The following is a 25,973-nucleotide window of genomic DNA, read 5'->3' on the forward strand; positions in this document are numbered from 1 at the left end:
TGAATGATGAATAAAAGGATAAATGAAAGAGGGAGAGAGAAAGGGGGGGGAGTGCTATCTTATCTAAAGGTAAGATTATCTTGCTTTTATCTAATATCAGTTTTATGGACATAGAATCCACCCCTGTAAAGTGTAGAGCTCAGTGGTTTTAGTTATTTAGTTTTGGATCAGCCATTAAAAAAAAAATTTTTTTTTTAATGTTTATTCTTATTTTGAGAGAGAGAGAGAGAGAGAGAGAGAGAGAGAAAGAAAGGGAGGGGGAGACAGAGAGAGAATCCCAAGTCGGTCCTGCACTGTCAGAGTGGATCCCGACCCGGGGCTCAAAATCACAAACTGTGAGATCATGACCTGAGCTGAAATCAAGAGTCAGATGCTTAACCTGCTGAGCCACCCAGATGCCCCTGGGTCAGCCATTTTGAAACAGTAGCTTAGTCACAGGGGAAAATACTGAATTCGTGAAAAATTCACAAAAGCTGTTTATTTTGACTTTATTAAGAGAAAAATATTTCTGTTGTTGTAAGAACACAATGCTATTTTAAATACATTATTTATAGCCAGTAACTTACCATTTAAATTAAAAAGATATAAACATGTCAAAGGAATGAAACATAGATCTTTTATTATGTGTGGATCATGGATTCACGTTCCTCCTCCATTTCCAGAGCTTCCCCGAAGTGGTCTACAAAGTAGGACTCTCCCCTTGTCCTATCCCTCATTCCCCAGGCAGCACCCCGGGCTCTGAGCTTGCCGGGTCTGTGCCTATATGTGGTTCGGTTGTTTCTTATGGGGGCTATGTGGTAGTTTTGGGGGTTTCCGATGCCATAACCATAGCTCTCTTTTTCAGGAAGTGTATCCCAATCTTTGCGTCACTTTGCTCAACAGAAATGAGGAGCCTGGTTTGTATTTTATGTCTTCTCTGTTGCAAGGGCAGTTGGTTGTGCCCCAGATAATCAAGAACACAACTGTGGGCAGTAAAAGAAGTATGTAGGGGGACACATTCTGCTCAAAATCAACTCGACAAATTCTTCTTGGGGCAGGCCCTGTACTTTGGGAAACATGCTGTTTCCTCATGTATAAACCACCCGGTCTCTCCCAGAACCAACCTTTTACCCAGGCTGGGGGAGTCAGGCATAGACGCTTGGAATCGGAGCAGAAGACGTGGACAATATAAAACATGAGGTAACGTAATAGGAGGACAACGGTCTTCAAACGGTTGTGAGGCAGGTGACTTTGTTTTCCTGACTGGAAATTACAGTGGGTCGCGTGACCAGTGGAAGCACCTGGGGAAGTAGGACCAGAACAGTCTCCGGAAATCCTGGATACGACCGCTGTGGTGCTGGGCTGGGCCCTGGAGGGGGAGAGGGGGAGGGGGTCAACGGGAGTGAGCCCACAGACTCGAGTTTTTGGAAAGCCTTCCTTCCACAGAGAAGCCAAGATGACTATCTGGTTGGGCAGAGACGAGGCCACTCCAGGCCCCAGGGAGAGCAGAAGACATAGGGGGAAGTGCGGAGGCTGTAACAGAAGATGGGGGTAGGAACACGTCTGCGGAGAACGCACTGGGACCGGAACACTGAGGACCACGCTTATGCTAAGAGAACATACAAAGTCGTTCCTCAGGAAGAGACAAGAACCTCCAGGGTCAGCAGTAAGAGACGATGACAGACATGGAGGGACGCCACCACGGTGCGTGGCGCCGGTCTGGGTTGAGGGCCTGGGAGGAGGCTGTTGTAACCTTTCAGGCAGGAGACAAGAGCTGACCCGGGGTCTGAGTGAAAAGGGACATTTCCAGAGAAAAGCTTTGGGCAAGGATTCTGTTTGGGTGGGTTCAGGGCGGTGAGATGGGAGTTCAGCTTCAGAGGTAAAGGCGGGGCCGTGCTGGCACTGCCTGGGAGGCAGTGGACGGGCAGAGAGAGCGGGCAGAGGGGCAAGGGAGTCTGGGAGGCCTACGTCCTAGGAGCTGAACGTGAACGGCAAGAGAGAGGAGAGAAGCTGAGGTCAGAGTCCCGGGGCTGGGAAGTTGGTGAACAAAAGACCGACGGAACTGGCGGCAGGTCTCAGAAGGAGGCGCTCTGGGTGAGCTTCCAGAGCAGAGCTGAAGGAGGAGTCTGACAAAGACCTGGCAACTGGCTTCCCTCTGATTTTTAGGAGGGCAGAGTCAGGAGACTATGGGAGAAAGTATGTCCTACAAAGAGGAAAGGCGGTGAAGAAGCAGGCTTGACCAGTTGTTCTAGAACAGACAGCTGTGCGGGTACAGTTTGCAGAGGGGAAGGAGCCAGGGCACGGGAGAGGACAATGAAAAGAGCTGTGTCTGAAGACCTGAAAAGGAAGAGCATTGGCTGAGCATGAGGGGAGACTGAGGCCACAGGAGGGAGGATGGCCTTTCCGCAGCGGAGAAGGTTCGGACCTGGGGTGCTCTCCCGCCACTTTTGTGCTTCCCTCGCCGCCTGCACCCCCACCCCCAAACCGGCCTCTGGGTCTGCTCCAGGCCCCCCGCGGCCAGCACAGGCTGCAGGGAGGGTCAGGCTGTGGGCCGGGAGACTGACTGTGACCTGGGGGGGGGGGGGGGGGGGGAGGAGAGGAGGACGCTTCCAGGGAGCAAACAGCCCAGAGAGGAAGACGAGCACGGGTCCAGGACCAGAGGGAGGGAAGGAGGGAAGAAGGCAGGCGACCAAACGAGTTTTGAGCTGAAGAAGGAACAAAGCTCCAGCAATAGTGTAACCAGCTCGACTCTCAGCAACGGGAGGGCACACTCGGGAGGCAGGAGCGTGGGGGAGGTTCACTGGAGGTGACCACGAAGGCAGAGGGGCATCACGGAGGTCCAGCTGAGGCTCTGTACACGCGCAGCACTGGCCTTGTGGGGAAGACGGCCGCGGAGTCACCCCAACGGCTCGAATGAGGCGCGGCCGGCAGAAAGGCAAGGGGCTGATGGGTTCGGGGACTAATGGGGATGAGTCGGCAGCTGCCTACATTTGCAGGTGGGTAAAAAGCGAAGCAAGGCCGGTCAGAAGTGGAGGTCGAGCGAAGGTGAAGAGGCAGCCCACAGCAGGGCCCGTGGAAGGGAGGACGAGGGACCGGGGCGGGGTGGGGGGGACAGCGGCCAATGGGGCAGATTTCAGAGTCAGGTCCCGCTACAAGCGACATGGCGTGCCGGTGTCAGAGAGGCGGAGAATAGGGCCCCAGGAAGCAGCAAAGCACGGATGTGGATGTCCTTGACCTGAAGTGAAGGACCCAGAGAGATGTGCACTGAAGTCCTTGGGGGGAGGGGGGGGCGGCCGAGGTGACCCAGAGGCAGTCAGGGGCTGGGTCACGTAAGGGCATCTACGGATTCTGCGATGGCATTGGTCTCATTTGAGGAGGACGCCCGTCTGCGTGTGTGAATGCTAAGAGGCTTCTGTACCCTCTTCAAAAGTCTTGAGATTTATAGATGGTGCAATCACTTCCCACGTCCCATTCCATCCTCTGGAAGAAGTAGACCATGGTGCTTTCCACCAGTAAGCCACTAAAGATGGCCAGAAAGGAGAGCTTTCGGCTGATATTCAGGGTCACTGGAAAAGAACAGACAACTAGTAAGTCCTTAAGAGTTTAAGCGATGTCAGCATGTAAAGTAGGTGGCATTCTGAATGGAACTCTTTTGTAAAGCTGTTTTTGAGAAAAATCTCTATTTGTTCTTATTAACTGGTGCTGGTATCCTCTCCCACTTTTTTAAAATCTACGGACCTCTGGAGAGAAACAAAGCATGTGCCGATAACAAACACACGAGGTTTCTCCTCCTGAAATCAAGACACAGATTTCCATGAATACTGACGGAGAAAATTAAGAACAGATTTTAAGGTTATAAAGAGATCGACAATGGGGCGCCTGGGTGGCTCAGTCGGTTGAGCGACCGACTTCAGCTCAGGTCATGATCTCGCGGTCCGTGGGTTTGAGCCCTGCATTGGGCTCTGTGTTGACAGCTCAGAGCCTGGAGCCGGTTTCGGATTCTGTGTCTCCCTCTCTCTCTGACCCTCCCCCGTTCATGCTCTGTCTCTCTCTGTCTCAAAAATAAATAAATGTTAAAAAAAAAAAAAAAAAGAGATCGACAAAACAAAACAAAAACAAACAAACCTGGAGACAAACAGAGTTTAACAGTAAGCATTACGATAAAAGGTATCGGGTAGCAGCCTCATTTAAAATAACCCTTCTTTCTCACAACGGATGGGGAAAATGAAGACCCCCAAGGCTGCTCATCCCTTCTTTGGTGTGGTAGGAGCTGTGCTTCCTGGCTTGACGACTGCCCCGCCACGTACATTTGGACAAGTCATCCGCAAAGCGGAGGTTAATAACGGCTGCCCTACTAACCCCACGGCACTGAGATGTTGCACACGAAGGCATTTTGAGCACTAAAAAATACCACGTGGTTAACGTGAACAAATACCGACTACGCGCTCTGAATAAGGCATTAGAGGAGTGCCAGGCCCTGTTATTATTCTATGAAGAATTCCAGAGTTTCACAGGTTTGGCAAGAGCGTGTCGGAGGCGCAAGGCTTTAAGCTTGTGTGTGGGCTGAACGCGCGGAGGAGACAGGATAAAACATACACATACCTCTGATTGCCTGAAAATTGGATGTAAGGACAAATACTTTGATGAGCCTGAGGCACAGGGATGTGTAGTCGTGCTCCCAAATGACGGCTGGAATCAGCAAGAGTTTTCCGTAGCTCGACAACAATAATGCTTTCAGCAGCAAAATGAAGTCGGGTTTTTTTTTTCGCTGTCATCGGCCGTTCTACCCATAGGAAAGTAAAGATGCCAGTAAAAAAGGCAGCTTGTTCTAAGGAGGGAACGGAGGACAAACACATGAATGTCCCGATCTGAACCATATCTCTCTAAAGCCAAATAAGCCACAATTCCAAAATACAACTTACCGGCTGACTTCATTAGAATTGCTTTATCGAGATCAAATTTTCTTTTTCCTCCCTCCCTCCTTCCTTTTTTTTTTTTTTTTTTTTTTTTTTTTAAATAAGCCCCTGCCTTTTGTGTCAAATCCTGCTGGTATGATTTCAGAAACATAGTTCAACAGTTCTTTCGTGGAGTATTTCATCACCCACCGAAGCAAAAGTCAGTCCGTTAGGATTGTGATCATCAGCTCTCTGAAGTTCTTTCTAGGAAGTAAGACTCTGTTTAGGTATTTTCAGTGTTCGAGGCCTCCACAGAAAGAATAATACAGGAACATGGAGGTTTTTTTTAAGTCCGAAAGACGGGACCCAGCCTAAGAATTGCATATGAAGATGTTTTTCTTTGCTCATTCTTCCACTATTTATTGAATACCTAGTATCTACAAGATTTTGAATACTGTTATCTAAATTTAAAACTTCCTTAATTCATGTTAACAAGCTTTCTGAGTGCAATTCCTTATCCTTCCAGAAAGTATTCATAGACAGAGTCCAGTACAGGAGAAGCCACAGTTCCACTGGGTCCACAGAACAGAGCACGGGCTGTTCTATTCCCATTAACTAGGATTTTAACATTTCTTTTAACTGTGGTATTATTATTATTTTTTTAATTATTATTTTTTTTTAACGTTTATTTTTGAGACAGAGAGAGACAGAGCATGAACGGGGGAGGGGCAGAGAGAGAGGGAGACACAGAATCGGAAACAGGCTCCAGGCTCTGAGCCATCAGCCCAGAGCCTGACGCGGGGCTCGAACTCACGGACCGAGATAGTGACCTGGCTGAAGTCGGACGCTTAACCGACTGCGCCACCCAGGCGCCCCTCTGTAGGGCATTTTTTAATAACCTATTTTAGGGGGTCAGAACCTAATAGTGGATTAAGAAAGTAACAGTAGAAAAAATTTCTGAGTGTCAAAATATCCACTATAGAGTAGGTGCTACAGCAATTCTGAACTATTTGAAAATAAGCCTGGTTTATTTTTTATATTAAAAATTACGGACACACGGGAGCTTATCCTCAGAAATTTTAAGAGGTTTTGCTTTAAAGCTTAAAATTACATTAGGTTCTAGTTCCTGGCGTAGGCAACGTTCTCAAGGATGTTTTTCAACGTTTATTTATTTTTGGGACAGAGAGATACAGAGCATGAACGGGCAAGGGGCAGAGAGAGAGGGAGACACAGATTCGGAAACAGGCTCCAGGCTCTGAGCCATCAGCCCAGAGCCCGATGCGGGGCTCAAACTCACGGACCGTGAGATCGTGACCTGGCTGAAGTCGGACGCTTAACCGACTGCGCCACCCAGGCACCCCTCAAGGATGTTTTTAATATTATTATATACGTTTGCGAATTCTTAAAATGTAAATTTTAAAACCTCAGAAACGGATGAGAGGACCAAGGAAGTGAGAGCAAACAGAGAAGAAAATGGGACAAAAGAGGACACACAGTCCAGGAATGTGACACTGCAGTGCACTGGAGACTCAATATTGCTAAAACAATATTTCATTATAATCAAAGAGTTTTAGAAGCAGAGCATGGAAGCCTGTAAGTAAGAAAACAGTGGCAGAAATTAATTCAACACAATTCTGACCTCAGTCACAAACGAATTCTGGAGAAAAGCAGTTCCTTGAACTTAAGGAACTTGGGACAGGAGTCACTTTTCCTGAATGCAGTCAGAGAAAGAACAAGTTTTCCCTATTAAACAGGTTGCATGAGTTCAATGCAATTAGCACAACACATTGGATAAGGTCTGGCAATTATCAGTCTGTTTTAATAAAGATGAGACCTGGGGAGTCTTTCAACTGGGCAATCAGAAATTAAATTTAAGAGTTTTATTGACGATGGTATGCCTCAACATATTTTACGAAACTCTCTAATCTGATGAACCTAACCATTTCCGTAACAGATGTGTGGTAACAAATAAAAAAGCAAGCAAGCACATAATTTAGACAAACTCATCTAGCAGCTTAGCGGTAGAGCTGAACGTTTAAGTCTCAAGTCCTATGTTAACCCCCTCCTCTTACCAATGATTAAGCCCACCCACTTCACTTGTGATCAGAATAGTGGGGACTAGATGGCTGAGAACAGAAAGCGTGGCTTCTTCGTACCTAGAGAAGCAATTGCGAACATTCTGTAGAAATCCCACTCCTTGGCATATCTGATGAAGTCGTCGGGATCGGTGTTCTGGTTTGAATCTTGAAGCTGCCACCATCTCAGGTACGCTTCGCAAAGCAAACAAAATATGCAGAGTTTCCCGTGCATCTGGTAGTCAAAAAGACAATGCCATTTACTGGGTAGAGAAACACCTAATTACACGTAATATCGAGTAGGCGCAGACGTAGCTAAGTACTTGTGGTTTTGAAGAACCTCCCATCCCACAGCTTTTCAAATTCAGGACTGCCCGGTTAAGTGTGTAATTGTGTTGCCTGTAAACCCAATGGCTCTTCATCAGCAATGACCATCAGAATCACAAGGGGAGATTTTTCAGATTGCAAATGTCGTGGCCCCAGTCCTGACTCAGAATCTTGGGAAGTAAATCCTACACATGCAATTTTGAAACAGTCCTGGGGGCAAGGCGGGATTCTGATGTACGCCCTTCGCTAAGAAATACCGCTCTCAAGAGTAGTCCACCCTTCACACTCCATTTTCAGCATCTGTCCTATACACAGAATCAAGCACAGAATTCACGTGACTCGTGGACAGGCAGAAGCAGCAATGAGAACACATTTTAACCTGAAGATTCCATCATACCACATAGGAAACTACTAGTCTGAACATAAATTTTTATTTTTATTTTATTTCTTTTTAAGTTTTATGTTTTTTTTAAATGTTTACTTTCATTTATTTTATTTTTTAATTTATTGTTTAATTTACATCCAAGTTAGTTACCATAGAGTGCAACAACTGACTTCAGGAGTAGATTCCTTAATGCCCCTTACCCATTTAGACCATCCCCCCTCCCAGAACCCCTCCAGCAACCCTCTGTTTGTTCTCTGTATTTAAGAGTCTTTATGTTTTGTCCCCTTCCCTGTTTTTATATTACTTTTGCTTCCCTTTCCTTATGTTCGCCTGTTTTGTCTCTTAAATTCCTCATGTGAGTGAAATCATATGATAGTTGTCTTTTTCTGACTAATTTTGCTTAGCATCATACCCTCCAGTTCCATCCACGTAGTTGCAAATGGCAAGATTTCATTCTTTTTGATTGCCGAGTAATACTCCATTGTATATATGTACCACATCTTCTTTATCCATTCCTCCATCGATGGACATTTGGGCTCTTTCCATTCTTTGGCTACTGTTGATAGTGCTTCTATAAACACTGGGGTGCATGTGCCCTTTCGAAACAGCACACCTGTATCCCTTGGGTAAGTACCTAGTCGTGCAATTGCTGGGTCATAGGGTATTTCTATTTTTAATTTTTCGAGGAACCTCCATACTGCTTTCCAGAATGGCTGCACCAGTTTGCATTCCCATCAGCAGTACAAAAGAGATCCTCTTTCTCCCCGTCCTCGCCCGCATCTGTCCTGAACATAAATTTTTAAAAAATGGCCGTATGCTGGATGAGTGTCAATTAATATATGGAAAAAACAGTAATTAAAAGGTAGAAAATTTTAAAGCTGCAAGTTCTAAAGAGTCTGAAATTTGGGCAAAAATAAAAATGATCAGGTAACAAGAATTGGCTTTTTACAACATGTTTCTCCTGGGGTGCCTGGGTGGCTCAGTCGGTTAAGCGTCCAACTCTTGGTTTCAGCTCAGGTCATGATCTCACGGTTTGTGAGTTTGAGCCTTGCCTCAGGTTTCTGTGCTGACAGTGTGGAGCCTGCTTGGGATTCTCTGTCCCTCTCTCTCTCTCTGCCCCTCACTCTCTCAAAATAAATAAACTTTAAAAAATAAAATAAAACCCATTACCCATTGGACTTTCTATATCAATATAAAGTGGGGAAAAGAAAGTGTGTGCAAATGCAATGCAGTCCCAGGATAGGTATCAGTGTGGGCTTCTGGGGTTCTTCTAGTTGGCACAGTGGTTCTCCTGGCTGCACGTCAGAATTCCCTGGGGGTTTTAAGAAATACTGATGCCTGAACTCATCCCCAAAGATTCTGATGTAACTGATTCTGGGCGAGGCCTCGGCTCGGAAGGATGAACTGCTATCCACCCTCTCTCTCCCAGGTGATTCCATTGTGTACCAAAGTTTGGGAATCAATGCTCTAGCAACTTAAAAACTGCCCTGGTTATTTAACGTGGGGGAGGGGAAGGAATTCCCTCAACAAGATATAAAATGTGATACACTGTATTAAAATATTTCTCTTTTAATGGTCGCTTACTTCCTCTAGCTATATTTCTCTCCTTACCTGGATATATTTAATTTTATTCTGGTAGAAATAACTGGTATCTGTTTCAAAAGGAAACCCACTAAAAGGCAATACAGATTATAGTTTTTCAACTTCCTCCCAGTGAGCATATTCTTAAATATTCACTAAACATTGTGTGCCTTGTTTATCAATGCCTGCTATTTCTAGAAACTTCCAGACACTGCTGAGATAAAAGACCCATGCTTAATAGACTTTCTTTTTATTATTTTTTATTTATTTTTTTTTTTAATTTTTTTTTTTCAACGTTTATTTATTTTGGGGACAGAGAGAGACAGAGCATGAACGGGGGATGGGCAGAGAGAGAGGGAGACACAGAATCGGAAACAGGCTCCAGGCTCTGAGCCATCAGCCCAGAGCCTGATGCAGGGCTCGAACTCCCGGACCGCGAGATCGTGACCTGGCTGAAGTCGGACCCTTAACCGACTGCGCCACCCAGGCGCCCCTAGACTTTCTTTTTAAAATAATGTTCTTGAATTCCGTTCAAATTATTCTTTAAAAATGCAAGAGCATTATCAAGTAAAATTAGAAAATAAAAAAATTTAGCACAACTTACGTTTATTTTAGTATTGAAAAGAATATGTCTGTAGGCCTGGGCTTTGCATAAAATAGCATTAATCAAGATGATAACAGGATCATACTCGATATATTTGTCTACAGGTTTCTGGCAGGATTTCTGAAATAATGCAAGATAATATTAGAACAAGCAAACTCATACATTCTGAAATCTTAAAGGATTCTGAACTAGCAGAGTCTATTTTGGACTTGTATAGCAATAAGGACATGTCAGCATTTATTTAAATTAACTTCTCTTCCGATACAAAATGTTCACATAAGCTCTGGTTTCAGAAATGACTAAATACAATCTTCTAGGCTAGAAATACTAATCTTTTTTTAAAAATATTTTCTTAATGTTTTTATTTATTTTTGAGACAGAGAGAGACAGAGCATGAGCAGGGGAGGGGCAGAGAGAGAGGGAGACACAGAATCCGAAGCAGGCTCCAGGCTCTGAGCTGTCAGCACAGAGCCCGACGTGGGGCTGGAACTCACTGTGAGATCATGACCTGAGCTGAAGTCGGATGCCTAACTGACTGAGCCACCCAGGCACCCCATAAATATTAATATTTTAATCTCATATGTAAGGAAGCTAAAAAAATTTTGATTTTTTTAGAAAATATTTTCTTAGTGTTTATTTATTTCTGAGAGATTGAGAGATAGAGAGCGCGAGTGAATGAGCAGGTGAGGGGCAGAGAGAGAGGGAGACACAGAATCCGAAGCGGGCTCCAGGCTCTGAGCTGTCAGCACCAAGCCCGACGTGGGGCTCGACTTCATGAAATAGTGAGATCATGACCTGAGCTAAAATCGGACACTTAACCAACTGAGCCACCCAGGCGCCCCAAAAATATTTGATTTAAAGACTGGATTAGGCAGAAAAGTATCCCAGAAAATGCTTTCAATTTGAAATACATTTATAATGTACTTCCATTGATAAACTGTTGCCTATTGGCTAGATGGCCACCAACTCTGCGGTTCTTGAAACATGACTTGGAGAAAGGGGTTCAGAAAAGTAACCCTGCACGCAGAGCTTCTGAGAGCTAAAAGCAAGTAAAGAATGTGGCAGATACTGAGAAGCTCTTCCCCCCCCCCCCCCCCCCCAATTAACATTGAGAATATGGGAGGAAAATGCTCCTTCTCTGTGATGAACAATGGTGAAGACGCTGGAAAATGCTGAGCTATACATAAGCAAATGGGGTGCAGCTTGGTTCCAGGTTACCGGAAGCAAGACACCTGGGCTCTCAGTAACTCCTACTACGTTAACTTTTTTGGACACCGGTGATTACAATGTTATCAAAGTCCAACACCGGCAGAACACATAACACCGTGTACAAGAACGAGCTCATCAGAGGGGTGCTTGGGTGGCTCAGTCTGTTGAGCGTCAGGTCATGATTTCACGGTCCGTGAGTTTGAGCCCTACATGGGGCTCTCTGCTGTCAGCAGAGCCCGCTTTGGATCTTCTGTCCCCCCTCCCTCTGCCCCTTCCGCATGCATGCTCTCTCTCTCAAAAATAAATAAACATTAAAAAAAATTTTTTTAATAAAAAATATTTTAAAAAAAGAGAACAAGCTCATTAGAAATGTGACATTTCAAAGAGTTTTAGTTACAAAGTTGAGTTAAGGCAACTGTTCGAATGGCTACAATTCAAACATAAAACATTTTGAAATTCTGAGAAGATAAAATAAAAATGGAAGTGATGGATATGCAAACATACTGGGATGGCCTTTTAATTACATCAAAGTGCTAGGGAAAAAAACGAAGGGCGTTGAAAGATATCAACCCCGCATTCCAAAGGTAAAGAAAAACCACTTCCGACTGAAAGAGTTTCTCCACTTCATTCGGGTCATTTACAAGAAACGCGTATGTTTTTAAGTCATCAAGTGAACCAATGAAGAGAGACGTGCTATTACCTCATTTAAATACACCTAATCACACGGAGGCAAAAGATGTTAACGATTTCACAGTTTTTCAGCTGGGCAAAGAGTAAGCCAGTGTCTAGGCAGAAGCCGCGGAATCAGACATCCTATATTCATGACGAAGAGCTGTTTTCTAGACACCCTCCCTCTGCTGCCTATGGGCAAAACACCTCTCTACAAACAACACTGGAGATCCTACTGCATCGTAAAATGGAACCGCTGGCTGGTCAAGGGTCTTATCTCTGTCCCTTACAAGTTCCCTCAAGGGCACCTGGGTGGCTCAGTGAGTTAAGCGACTGCCTCTTGGTTTCAGCTTAGGCCATGACCTCACGGTTCGTGGGTTCGAGTCCCATGTCAGGCTCTGTGCTGACAGCACGGAGCCTGCTTGGGATTCTCTCTCCCTCTGCCCCTCTCCCTCTCCTGCTTGTTCTCTCTCTCTCTCGCTCTCTCCCAAGAATAAACAAATAAAACTTTAAAAAAAAGTTTCCTAAAACCCGTACGTATGGAGGCGGCAGTGCAAGTCGAGCTGAGCCAGGATTTGGACAATTTTTGGGAGGAAGTGGCAGAAGACAGCAGCCCAGTTTTCCCTTTTACAATCACTTGGCCGACAGATGTGTCTGTCGACGCCACAGCGTTCATTGCAATAGCTCTCCTAGCCATTTCTATGGACCAGGCACTTCCAGGATGCTAGATACTCCCCTTGAGATGTCAGTCTCTATCCTCAAGGACCTTACAGTTTAGAAGAGGACGCATAAGCACGCTACTGCAAGCGCTACAATGGAAGGGGACACAGGGTGACATGAATCCCGTAGGAGGGGCGGCTCCTGGTGTCACATGCCCTGTGATGTGCTACGCCCACCTTCCCTTCCTAGCATTCCGAGAATTTTACGAGCACTGAAAGTTCATTAGAGCCCGCTGGTTCCCTCCCTATCAGGTTAAGCCTAATTTGTCCTTGTTCTGCCTCTGCTACTTGCTTCTCCCACGAGGGCTCCCTCCACCTTGAACGCAAGGAGGAAACCCACACAGGCACAAAACAAACACACAGTAAAACACCCTAGTGGCAGGCGGCTACGTTTAGATTGCGTTTTCTTACTCTGGCAAAATCGTTCCGCTCCCTTTACTACTGACTGGACGAGTATCGCGAAAGAGAAAGTTGTCCTCTGAGAAATCCGTAAGCACGAGGGACTGTGCACATCCCGGAAACGCAGATATTTCCGCCACCTCTATGTTACCATGGATACGAATTACTTTCTGCTGCTATGTTCTTCAGTGCCCTGGGAAATCACCTCTCCTTCAGCATATAAGCTGGCCAATATTTTATGAACGTTCTTGCTGCTTCTTCCTCCCCATCGTCTCTAGGGCCGTCCCCTTCCCCACTCATTCTCAAACCTGTTCCGTTTTAGCTCCACAATCAGCAAAACATGTATCTTAAAACTGGAGCCCCCTAGACTCGAAGCTCCTCAGGGTTAGGATACCCTCTCATCCATCTCTGCATCCATCCAGGATGTAAGGGTGGAGGCTCCATACTGTTCACACTGAACAGAACTCAGACTTGTGAGGATCTCAGTGGAGTCTTGTCTTGTCACCATCATGAACCTATCAAGTATCTGAGCACACAAAACAATCTGGGCACTACAGGATGTCAAAAGCACTGTATCTTTAAGCCTACTTATAAGAAACCGTGAAAAGCTGAAGGAGAAGGAGTGGCTAAACGCAAGTGACATGCTTCCATTAGATGGAGAAAAATTCGGGAGACACAGGGGCAAGCTGCGGGGGACGGCACTGGAGACGTAAGAGCAAAGGGAAGGGAGGTAAGGATGAGAAATACAGGTAGGAGATCAGGCTGAGTATATTGCTGGTAGCCAAGGGACCGAAGCATGCATGAGTCACCAGCTTATAGAAACCGTGGCTATTTTTCCAGAACAAACAGCCTGATGTGTAAAAACTGTTTACTTTTTACTCTCACGACTTGGAGGGCCTTTAAAAAATTATTTTGCAATTTAATTTTCAGAGTCCAGCATCAACGAAGTGATTTTTCCTAAATAATGCTACTATGCAGGGGCGCCTGGGTGGCTCAGTCGGTTAAGTGTCCGACTCCGGCTCAGGTCATGATCTCACGGTTTGTGGGTTCGAGCCCCGCGTCGGGCTCTGGGCTGATGGCTCGGAGCCTGGAGCCCGTTTCGGCGTCTGTGTCTCCCTCCCTCTGCCCCTCCCCTGTTCACACTCTGTCTCTGTCTCTCTTGAAAATAAATAAACATTAAAAAAAAAAATTAAAAAAAAATGCTACTATGCATATTACTATGCATTATCATGATAAAGGAGATTACCCACTCTTATCTCATCAGGAAATGGCTGTGTACAATAATGTATTGTACCACCATTCATTACCCCAAATATAATTCTAAAATCTGTCTCCTAGGTGAGAGGGGCCGATGTTGGGGGAACGGGTGGGGAGCCAGACGGGGGTGCAGCGGCTGACCTAAACAGCTATCCAATAATTATTTTCCATAAAACTACTTTCCATAAATAAGGTATAGAGCAGCCAGCATCTGACGATGAGGAAAAGGATTTTGTTAGTTTAATGCCAAGAATTTTAAAAAATAGAGATTAATTTATATTATCTATAATAATTTATGTTATATATATTATATTATTGAAGATTACTAACTTTAGTTAGATGGTTATGTGGTTGTCATCTTTAAGACAGATGACTTAATTGTGCCAGTCCAAAAATTATTAAGCTTAGATCCCATATAACTTACTATTCTCTCCCTTGTACTAGGATGGACAAGGATATCACCATCTAAAAACATAGAAATGGCTCGTTCATTCAACAAATATTTATTGCATACTTACTATGTGTCAGGCACTGTTCTGGATGATCTAGCTACATTAATGAATAAATTATATGTAATCTCTTGTGTAGCTTGTATTTCAGCGGGAAGAGACAAGCAATAAATAACAAATAAGTCAGTTTTATAGAATATTCAAAGATGATAGGTGCTATGGGAAAGATAATGCAGGGAGAGGTGATAAGGCATATCAGACCTGGCAGGGGGAACCACGATTTGTAATAGGGTGGTCAGAATAGACCTCTCTGAGAGGCCAATAAAAATACTTGAAGGAGGTGAGGGAATTAGCCATGTCAGATCCTGACAGAAGAGTGTTCCAGGCACAGTGCAAAGGCCCTGAGGAAGGAACTTGCCTGGTTTAAGAACCATCTGGAGGCAGGGGTGCCTGCCTCCAGTTGGTTGAGCATCCAACTCTTGATTTTGGCCCAGGTCATGATCTCATGGTCGTGGGATTGAGCCATGTGTTGAGTTCCATGCTGACAGCACGGCACCTGCTTGGGATCCTCTCTTTCTCCCTCTCAAAAAAAAAAACCCCAAAAACCAAAACAACAACAATAACAAAACTATCAGGAGGCAATGAAACTGCAGTAGAATAATGGAAGAGTAGCAAGAGACTACATGAGCCTTATAAACCAGTGCAAGGATTCTGACCTTAATTCTGAGTGAGATGGAAAATCACTGGGAAGTTTGAGAAAACTTCAATTTTATTTTATTATTATTATTATTTTTTTTAAGTAGGCGCCATGCCCAACATGCAGCTTGAACTCACAATCTGGAGATGAGGAGTCTCATGCTCTACTGCCTGAGCCGGCCAGGTGCTCCTCTACCTTACATTAAAAAAAAATTTTATAGGGGCGCCTGGGTGGCGCAGTCGGTTAGGCGTCCGACTTCAGCCAGGTCACGATCTCGCGGTCCGTGAGTTCGAGCCCCGCGTCGGGCTCTGGGCTGATGGCTCAGAGCCTGGAGCCTGTTTCCGATTCTGTGTCTCCCTCTCTCTCTGCCCCTCCCCCGTTCATGCTCTGTCTCTCTCTGTCCCCAAAATAAATAAACGTTGAAAAAAAAAATTAAAAAAAAAAAATTTTATATGTTTTAATTTATTTTCGTGAGAAAGAGAGACACAGTGTGAGCGGGGGAGGGGCAGAGAGAGAGGCAGACCCAGAATCGGAAGCGGGCTCCAGGCTCCGAGCCGTTGGCATAGAGTCCGACGCGAGGCTCGAACTCGTGAACCACGAGATCGTGACCTGAGCCCAACTCAGATGCTGAATCGACTGAGCCACCCAGGCGCCCTGTCTAACTTACACCTGAAAAGGAACACTTTGGCTGCTGCGTGAAGAGGCTCAAGACGTTCAAGGGTGCTACAGGTTAAGAATTATGACAATAATCCCGGTGAGACATGATGGCAGCATGGACCAGCGCTGTAGCAGTAGAGGTGGTGAAAAAACAGTGGATTCTGAACACGATCTGAAGGCAGAATTAACAGGACCTGCCGAGCACCCGAATAAGGAAATAAATGCGGGAGAAAGGAATCAAGGATGACTCCAAACTTTTTTGGTCTTAGGAACTAACATGGAAGAGCCGCCATTAACCGTGAACGTTTGAGATAACTAGAAATATCCAGCTGGAGAAATCAAGTCGTTAGCTGGACATTTGTGTTCTGGAATTCAAGGAAGAGGTTCAGGCTAGAGGTTCAAACTTGGGAACTGTCAAAGTGTAGATGGTCTTTAAAGCCATGAGCCAGAATGAGCTCTTCAAAGGAGAGTGTGTAGACAGAGAAGAGGCCCAAGAACTGAGCCTCACGGTTAAGAGGTGAGGCAGGTGACACAGAACCAGAAAGGAGATTGAGAGGAAACAGCCAACAAGGTAAGAAAACTGGAAGAGCCTGGTGTCCTGGCAAGTGCACGCAGCGTGTCCAGGGGAAAGTAATAAGGTCAAATGTTGCTGACAGTTCACTGAGAATAGACTATTGGATTTAGCAAAGTAGAGGTCTGTGATCTTAAGAACAGTTTCTAGTGAAATGCTGGGTGGGAAGAAAGTGTGTCTGAAGAAGATTCAAGAGAAACTAGGAAAGGAAATCGAGATAGCAATTAAAAATATCTCTTAAAGGACTTTTGCTGTCAAAGGGACGGGGAAAAAGAGCGGGAGCCCAAACAAAGGAGGAAGTGGGGTCAAGTTGTGTGTGTGTGTGTGTGTGTGTGTGTGTGTGTGTGTGTTTAAATTAAGGAAAGACTGTACACGTATCAGTGGGAATGATCCAGTGGAGAGCAGAAGATTATTGTCACAGCGATGTCCCTAATGGAAGACGACAGGGACATCTAGTGCACATGTGCACATTGGTTTTGGACAGGTATACTGAACAGTTCATCCATCCTAACAGCAGGGAAGACAGAGCATATGAATAAAGGGTTCCAGGAATGGATTTATGTGGTTGCAAAGCTTGTGGAAGGTCTCCTTTTTTTTTTTTTTTTTTTTAGCAAAGAGGGCAGCATATGTGGGGAAACTTGAGGAGCGAGAAGGTTTGTGGGAATGGTGCATGGATTAGTGAAATGCAATGTGATGGTCAGATGGTATCATGGGCTACATGAGGTTGGTGGTCGTGAATTTCGGTGTTTTCTTCCTCAGTGAAATACAGCTGCAAGGGTGAGGAGGAGACAGATCAGACAATATGCTGGACTCAACCAGGGTTGCAATTTTGCCAAGTGAGGGAAAGCACTTGAGACAGGAACAGTGATCATGTCGGCCGACAACAGATTAAATAGGTACACATTCCTACTGTGTCTGCTCCCTTGTGTATTAACACCAGGCCATGTTTTCCGAATGAGGATTATTACTAGCAAATCATCAGATCAGAAAAGGGACAAAAACCTACTGACTGCCTACTATGCGGCTGGTTCTTTGCAAATACCGCAAAAAGAACCTCCAATTTTGTGACTTTTTAAACATAAAAAGTCCTGTTAACTCGTCATTTTTGGTTCTTGTGTCACCAACGTCCAACTTAGTGCGTTGCACACAACACAAACTATACATTCAATCATCGCGAAGGATGAACCCGACATAAAGCGTTCTAGGAAAATTTAATACAGGTCATGGAGTGTATGGATGGTAACATTTACCCGTGCAAGGGTGAACAGCTAAAACTTAAAGAGTTTGGGCGTGAACTCAAATGTCAACATAATCCGATTTTTAAATTTCTCTGCACAACGCCTACATCCATCTCCATTCGAGAATCCGTCCGCCGCGTTAGGTCTCACCAGCAAACACGACGGGTATGAGAAAATCACTGCAGGGTAGTGAGTTCTTTAACACTATGGATAACCGCAAAGGCTCGACTGACTCCGGACAGGAATGTCAAGTATTAAACTGAAGACTGTATTACAGGACCCTGAAACTCGTTGATTTTTCTGCCCTAAAACGCTGACATACATATCCCACTGCCTCTCATGGTCCCCAAACCCCGCCACGCCATTTTCTTCCCCAGGACACCCCACGCCTGGCAACTCACGCAGATGGTTATCTTCAGCACTCCGTGGTTATAGTCTCGGTACAACTCCTTGGCCTCTTGGTTGCATTCGATGCACCTGTACTGGCAGGAGGCCGAGGCAGCAGTGGGAGTGGGAGTAGCTGCAACCCCATCGGTGTTCCCCTTGCCCGCGACCACCCCTTCTGCGTTGCCCTTGCCTGGCCGTAGCCCATACCGCCCACCGGTGCCCATTTCCACGCAACTGCAGCCGAGAACTTCCGATTCAGTGGCGGGGAAAGACGTCAGACATCAGACCGGAAAGCCTGTCCCGTGCGGTGCTTGCTGGGATTCGTAGTCTCAGCCTCGGAAAGGGGACTCGCGGCTGGCCGAGCTGGGACTACAACTCCCAGCAGGCAACGCCACACCCCTTCCCTCCCCCTTGCCACGGCCCACCTGCCCGCCGCGGGTTAAGGCTGGGAGGCCGCAGCGTGCGGCGAGGGCCGCCGCACATGCGCCTTGAGAAAAGATGGCACCTGCCGGCTGCTGCTGCTGCTGCTACTGCTGCTGGGGCGGCGCTGTGGCCGCCGCGGACGCCGCCCGGCGCGTCCTGGTGCTGCTGTTGCTGGGGGTCCTGTCCGTCGGGCCGCGCCCGGGTGCGCTGGCCACTGAGCACTACTCGCCGCTGTCCCTGCTCAAGCAGGAGCTGCAGCATCGGCAGCAGCAGGAGGCCCAGGCAGGCGGCGGCTGCAGCCCGCAGTCCGGGGACTGGGGAGACCAGTACTCGGTCGAGTGCGGCGGTGAGTGGGCGGCGGGCGGGCGTCCGGGTCGCCCGGGGCCGCGGGGACGGCGGGGCCGTGGGGGACGGCAGGCTCCCGGGGGCCGATGTGCGGGCGGCCCGGGCCTCGCCGCCGCCGGCCGCGGTGCGGCGTGTGCTCCTGGGGGAGCCGGCTCGGCGAGGTGTCATCCTGGGGCCGCTTCCCGCCGCTCGCACCCACGCCGCTGCGCGCCCTTTTCTGGTAGCTGCCGTGGGGAGGGTGGTGAATAGAGAAAAGAGCTGACAGCATGTTCCTGGGGACCAGGGCGGTCTCTTCGGAGTTGCAGCAATTGTCGAAAGGGTGGAGGAGGAGATGGCAAGTGGCCTGGGGCAGCCCCGGTTCCCGCTCTGTGCCCCACGGTTGCCGGGGGAGCGAGGGAGGGGAAAACGGAAGGACGGAGGAGGACCGGGCCCAGTGGGGGGCCCGCGCCCGGAGTGGGGGTCGTCTGGCCCTTCTTAGGCCTGGAAATCAGGTTCTCTGACCTGGGTTTGATGTCTTGTATTAAACATTATCTCTCCAAATTCGATCCCTGGAAGAAAGAAGGGAAGACAAGAGTAAGCCTATTTTTTCTGCTCGATGACACCTTGCTTCCAGTTATTTAAGATTGACCTGTGACCTGTCCGGTATCTCCCAGTGAGTAAGAGGGCCCCGCAGGCCTTCAGCCTGTGTAAGTCAGAGCCGGGCGTATTGGAACTAGGCCATCTCATTGATTAAGTTGGGCGCTTTTGCCCTCAATTTAGTAAGTCATGGCAGATGCCTTAGGGGCAAATACATGCTTGTGGTTTTTTTGTTTTGACATTTCCATCGGATCTTTTCACCCTTCAGTCCCCTCCCCTTCCTTTCCTTTTCCTCTTCCCCCTAATTCCCTCAAGGCTTGCTTTTGAAAGCTCTAGGTCTACCTAATTCACTAGAAGCTGGCTGGTGGCTTTTACAGCCTGGACAGCTGTGTTCTTGAGCATTGTGTAACTGGGAAGACAATAAGCATTTTTTAGTCGAGACATGTCAAGATTAGCACACTCTGATTTCCTTTTAGCACAATCTGACTCCCTTGAGGAAGTCTCACTCATTGACTTTGTTTTGTAGCGGGCCTTGGCTAGTAACAGCGTAAGAAAACTCGGCGGGCATTGTATAGTGGGAAAAGAATGGCCTTTTACCTCTGTGGCTTCCTGTGACTCTGAACAAGTTAATTGCTTGTCTTGGCAAGCGAAATTGCCGCCTCTGTAAATTGAAGACACTGTTACCTAATTACCGGGTTTCATTTTCTTCACAAGAGTGCTGCGGGGAAAGTGAGAAATAGCCAACATAATATGGAGTGCTTGCCGTATGCCAGGTGCTGTCGTAAGAGTAGGTTGGTTAGCCTATTTTCTTAAGTCTTTTGAAACACCCGTCACTACCTCATTGAATGGTAGCTCCTTTTCCTCGGATGAGGAAACCGCGACACGGTGAAATCATCACTTTCCTGCGGGCCCGCCGCTGTAAAGGGACGAGGCCAGGTGGTCAGGCTCCAGGCAAAGCTTTGTCTTAGACACTAAGTCATTACAGGTAGGAGAACACATCTGTGGTGAGTGCTAGCATATAGGACGTGTTATGTAAATCTTCATTTCCCCTTCCCTTGTATGGTCATGTGATGCTCACTGGCTCAAGGAGACACAGATTCTAGGCAGTAGAAGTTAGAAATTGATTTATATTATGCAATTGATTGATAGTATTGATCTAGGTGGCTCATTTCACTCCATGGCTTATGCCAGTCTTTGGAGTCCTTATTTGAGCCAACTCTGACCTGTATTATGCTTTTCCCCTAGGTAATATAAGTTTTCATGAGCCGGGCGTTCGGAGGAGTTTTCCTGTCCATTCTACCGTTCCCTCATATGTGGAAACCATTATCCAGAGTTCTTTGCGTCAAAGGATGAACGCAATCTTAATGAGGCTTTAAGCATAATTTGTCAAATGTTTCAGTTTTTCATTTATCTCCCCCCACGTAGTTTCTTAGTACTTGGTTTCTTAGTTTGGCATTCCACATGTGCTGTTGGAAATGTGTGGCATGAGTCTTTGAGCCAGCCTCCCCTGGGGTGACGTGAATGTCCCGCAGTTGCTGACAGGCGCCGAAGTCACTTGGCTGCTGCTGCTGTTCCCAGTTAATAATTCCCAAAGGCAACTGCTTATGCTACTTGGCACTCCAGCTGTGGGACGTGACAGGAGCCATCTCTGTCATGGTAGAGACTCCCTAAATGTCTCTCATTTCTCCCTCTTCATTTTGGACGAGTAGGTAGAAGCTGGACCCTGTGAAACTGCCCCATTCCCTCACTGTCCTAAGAAGAACAGATGTGGGAACAAATTCAGGATTTACAACTAATCATATCATAGCCCGGAGGTTCTGAATCCAGAACCCCTTCCGATCAACAGAAGGGTCTAGATAAGTGCCAGGATCCAGAACGAATCAGTTCTTGAGAGCCTCACCATCCATTCATCACGTCGTCATCACTTGCTGGCCTTTCCAGCCACGAGCCTGTCCGTGTCAAGCCAGTCCGTATGCAGAGGACAGACACAGAAGCACCGCCACTTTTCAGAAGCTTTCCCACAGCTTTCGGATTCAAATGGCTGAATTGACACCTGCTTGGGTCTAAATCTGTACACCTTCCAATGAGTGTATGGGTATTCTCATAAGACCGAACCCCCAGTGATTACAGGGCCAAAGACAATATGTGTCTTCCTATGGTGGGAGCCCATAGGTCTGAACAGCGCACTGGCAATGGCTGATTGTGCTGTGTGGACCACCATCAAATGGAATCCAGTGCCCTGGGATCAGCCTCGAGCTCAGTGGGCTGAACCCCATCGAGGTCCAGCTGCACAGATAAGCATGGATGACTGGGGCACCAGCGGTCTCAGCCTGACTTTGCTGTTCCCAGGCCCCCTTCAACTTTCTCCCCTGGCACGTTTTTGTATTTTATTTGAAAAACATGGGGTGCCTGGGCGGCGCAGTCGGTTAAGCGTCCGACTGCAGCCAGGTCACGATCTCGCGGTCCGTGAGTTCGAGCCCTGTGTCAGGCTCTGGGCTGATGGCTCGGAGCCTGGAGCCTGTTTCCGATGCTGTGTCTCCCTCTCTCTCTGCCCCTCCCCCGTTCATGCTCTGTTTCTCTCTGTCCCAAAAAAAAAACCAAAAAAAAAAAAACAAAAAAAAACCCATGTATAGCCACAAACGTCAGGTCATCTGTTTTCCTGTGGGAAAAATAATCTTTTTTAAAAACGTGAACGCTGTAATGTACATATTTTTCAAATAAAAATCAATTTCCCGGGGCACCTGGGTGGCTCAGTCGGTTAAGCATCTGACTTTGGCTCATGTTATGATCTCATGGTTCATGAGTTTGAGCCCCGAGTCAAACTTAGCACTGACAGTGCAGAGCCTGCTTCAGATTCTGTCTCTGTCTCTGTCTCTGTCCCTGTCCCTTACCCCCCCACCCCACAGTATCTCTCTCTCTTTCTCTCAAAAATAAATAAACATTAAAAAAAAATCATTTTCCCTTCCTTGCTACCTTTGCCCTGTTTGTAGTTTGGAATTGCAGGAAGAAATAAGGAACAGAAGGTTTTCCCCCAGTTTTTCCCCCTGGTTTTATGTGTATACGCCCTGTATGTTATTTAATCCTCGACACTGCAGCAGGTACTGTTTTTATCTCCATTTTACCTGAGGTGAAACTGAGGCAAAGAGGAGTTGGGGAAGGTCCCACAGAGGAGTGCAGAGCCAGGGTTTGAACCTGGCCTCCCGACCTTTTGTGCATTATTTCCTTAGTAATATCTGCTGATCCGTATACTTTCTTATTACTGATCAAGTCCCACTGTCTTCACGTTTGTTGAAAGTTACATTCTTAAGTAACTTCTAGAATTTTTTTTGTTTATGTACATGGCAGGATGCTTCACTGCACCGAATATTTTGGACGGTAGGGCTAGGATGGCTCTGTTCTTTTGCGGGAAAGCTATCTGTGTGCCTCCCACTGGCTCAGTGTTCTGGATCCTTGGGGATACAGTAGCAGTGGCTGGCTTCCCCCAAGTGGAGCCTGTGCCGGTGCAGGAGGAGACCAGTGTTCAGTAGGCCTGCTGCTAAGTGCCCTGAAGAAGGAAGAGGGCTTTGCTGCCTTGAGGGGGGCCGGGGAAGGCCTCTGATAAGGTGGCATCAACAGGGACCGGAGCAGAGCGAGCTTGGGAGAGGTCTTACCCCTTAACTTGGCACCGTAATGTTACAGATCAGGCAAGTTAAGGGCTTGATAAGCTGTAACCTGTCCCTTAAGAATTCGTCTGTGTCCCCTCTGCTCTTCCTGGGAAAGCCACCTTGCATCTTGCTTCAAAGGCGGCGTTCGTCCCGTATGAAATACATCTTCGTGTGTCCTTTATGGACCAGGATGTATTGTAATAGTTCGAACCTGTGCACCTCTAGTCACTGTTTTTAAAAAAAAAATTTTTTTAATGTTTATTTATTTTTGAGACAGAGAGAGACAGAGCATGAACAGGGGAGGGGCAGAGAGAGAGGGAGACATAGAATCTGAAACAGGCTCCAGGCTCTGAGCCATCAGCACAGAGCCTGACGCGGGGCTTGAACTCAGGAACCGCGAGATCATGACCTGAGCCGAAGTTGGACGGTTAACCGACTGAGCCACCCAGGCGCCCCTGTAGTCACTGTTTTGAAAACACTTTCATTTTCCTTCTTTGAAAATGTAGTATTTATAACAACAGTGATTTCGGATTTTTTTTTTTTTTTCCTTTTTCCTGCCTTCTTGAGACTTTTGTCTGCTCCTAAGTTAGGCAGTCCTTGTACCTGATGTCTTTCTGGAACCTTTGAAATGGCCACCTTCACCTAGCCAGCAGCATTAGTTCTACGCTTAATGTCTCAATGAAGTTTGACGGTTACTTTGCAACCTGAAGTAATTTTCCTTAGTTTATTGAGATTAGTAATCCAAGATTTGAGTTTATTTCCCCACGGTTCTGTGTGAAGCAAAGGGAATTAGTGTCTGATTCGGGAGTTGTTGACTGTCACAAAAATAAGGAAGTAACTACGAACCTGATTGTGTTTTTGACAGTAAGACCTAAAGATTGTCTATATCTTTCTAACTAAAGGAGGCAGTTATTTAAAATACGTGAAATCAGTCTTCTTGCTCACAGCACTTAAATCATTGCTATGCCTTAACGGTGGCAGGGAATCAGTAGAGGGAAACTTTTATAATGAGGGCTATTTCCTTTTTTTGTTCTGGCTATGAGGAAGTTAAGAACCACATTTTAAGCCCAGTCGTGGTTAACTGTGGTAACCCTTGCTGTTAGTAGATTTGCTCGATCCCTTTTTTACCCTTGGCCCTGATTCTCTGTGCATGTTATCACCTACAGTTTTGTGGCAAATCTCTTCTAGTCTTTTTTTTTTAAGGTCTACAGAAGTAAATTTGCCAGTATAAGATAACTCGCTTATTTTGAGTCACAGAGACGGAGGCATAGAGTGAGAAAGAGATTTCTGTATCGTCTCCCCCGGCCCTGGCCACTGGGGCATCGCCTGGAGACTGCTTTTGCCTCTTTTGCATCTTTCAGAAAGTCTTCTGGTTTAAGAGTTGCTTTTTATAGCATGAGCCCTATGAGGAGGATAGCTGTGCTATTTGCAGACTTGTGAAGCTTTCTCAAATAGATCTATTGTTCTTAAAAATTACATTTACCTTTTGAACGGTCTGTACCCCAGTAGACCAGTGTTCTGCTTTGGGCCATGAGGGGTCGTCGCTCTCTGGATGAGGGCAAAGGATAATGGGGCCTGGGTTTTAGAACCTACCCTGCATGAAACGTGCCTGCAGGAGGGGCAGAGCACTTTGGGTGTCCGGACTTTTCAAGAAGTTCTACAGCGCGTAGACACGGCCTGGCTTCACTGCACTCCCTAAACACTGGGCCGACTGACCGGCCTCTGAAGCTTCCCCTTTTCACAATATGGTGTTTCATAGAGGCCATTTTATCTTTTTGTTCGGGCCTGTTATCTTGCAGATAGAATAAAGACAAAATTCATTGAAGTAGCAGAATTTGAATACTTCTCACTTCGGGGTTAATGCTTTCTGACATTTTCATTCTCTTATCTTTTTTATTTTTACCTTTTATAGACACATGACGTCTATGTAGAAAAACGGATCACAGCTGTTTTCACAAACTGAACCATCTGCGTAACCGGAGGGGGTCCCCAGTACACAACTGATATCTGTGTTTAAACTTCGCTAATGAAGTCTCCTCCCCCCGTTCCCCCAGTTTGGTTTGGAGATGATTTGGTATGGCTTTATGTCTGATTCAGGAACCAGCACGGTGAGATTTGCTCTGACTCGGGTGCCGGCGTCCTTTACGTAGACACTCAGAAATCCTGGGTCAGACGGTCCGCCTCTTTGACGCGAAAGGCCAGTTGAGTTCGCTTGCAGTGGAGTGTTCAAAGTGACCCTGTTCCCTTTTCACTAATGGTTTCACAGCATTGCTTTCCCAGTGGAGTTGATGGTATTTGACATCACGTATAGGTTTATGGACAGAGTCTTCAGCTCTTAAAAGTATGTGCCACCTTGAGCACCTGATGCGTGTGTAATCCATGTTACGACCCCAGGCTAAGTGAATAGCCTTTGTGGCTACAGCGCCTCCCCCCCCCCCCCCCCAAACCTGGTTCTGCTCTTGGGTCAGTGCTACATGATTTACTTCCTTCCCTCTTTTTCCATTTTGTGCAGCTGACCAGCTCCTTTTTTTTTTTTTAAAGGTTTTATACATTCTTTACACCTGTTAATACTTTTGTTAGAGTTAATACAGCTTTGATCAGATTATGGTCATGCTTTGTTATAAAACTGCGAAAAATGGCTTTTGCAGATCTTTGTTCTGGTGGATTAATTATACGTTGGCTTTATAATCTCGTTCCCAGTGGGCAGCGTCTATTTGCAAGTTGTTTTATGGTAACTTACACATCTTAGGTACTGATGAATGCGATTTTGTTAGAATAAAAGAAGCATATGAATTCCGAGGAGAACTCTTCCTATTCCTTTTCCTGTTATCACATTCTAAAGGAAATTTACCATTTGGGACCATCAACCAAGGTGATGTGCAACGTC

At 46.5% G+C, this 25,973-nt stretch overlaps 2 protein-coding genes across 7 annotated transcripts in view; one reads left to right on the forward strand and one right to left on the reverse strand.

Moving 5' to 3' along the window:
- Positions 1–593: 593 nt before the first annotated feature.
- Positions 594–18,448, reverse strand: ARV1 (ARV1 homolog, fatty acid homeostasis modulator). Its single transcript, XM_043596328.1, is given in 6 exon segments — positions 594–3,545; positions 4,582–4,744; positions 4,746–4,807; positions 7,031–7,184; positions 9,847–9,966; positions 18,113–18,448. Coding segments are annotated over 6 exon segments (852 nt in total). The 5' UTR covers positions 18,323–18,448; the 3' UTR covers positions 594–3,402.
- A 34-nt stretch (positions 18,449–18,482) lies between these two features.
- TTC13 (tetratricopeptide repeat domain 13) overlaps positions 18,483–25,973 on the forward strand; it is an 80,361-nt gene continuing 72,870 nt past the window's right edge. For 3 of the 6 annotated variants that reach the window (XM_043596322.1, XM_043596324.1, XM_043596326.1), the window contains exon 1: positions 18,483–18,867. In XM_043596322.1, the coding sequence (XP_043452257.1) occupies positions 18,597–18,867 (271 nt within the window). In that variant the 5' untranslated portion in view covers positions 18,483–18,596. The remainder of the gene's footprint in view (positions 18,868–25,973) is intronic. The other 3 variants (XM_043596321.1, XM_043596323.1, XM_043596325.1) reach the window with 1 other exon arrangement.

This window comes from Prionailurus bengalensis, chromosome D2 (genome assembly GCF_016509475.1).
Source record: "Prionailurus bengalensis isolate Pbe53 chromosome D2, Fcat_Pben_1.1_paternal_pri, whole genome shotgun sequence".
NCBI lineage: Eukaryota > Metazoa > Chordata > Mammalia > Carnivora > Felidae > Prionailurus > Prionailurus bengalensis.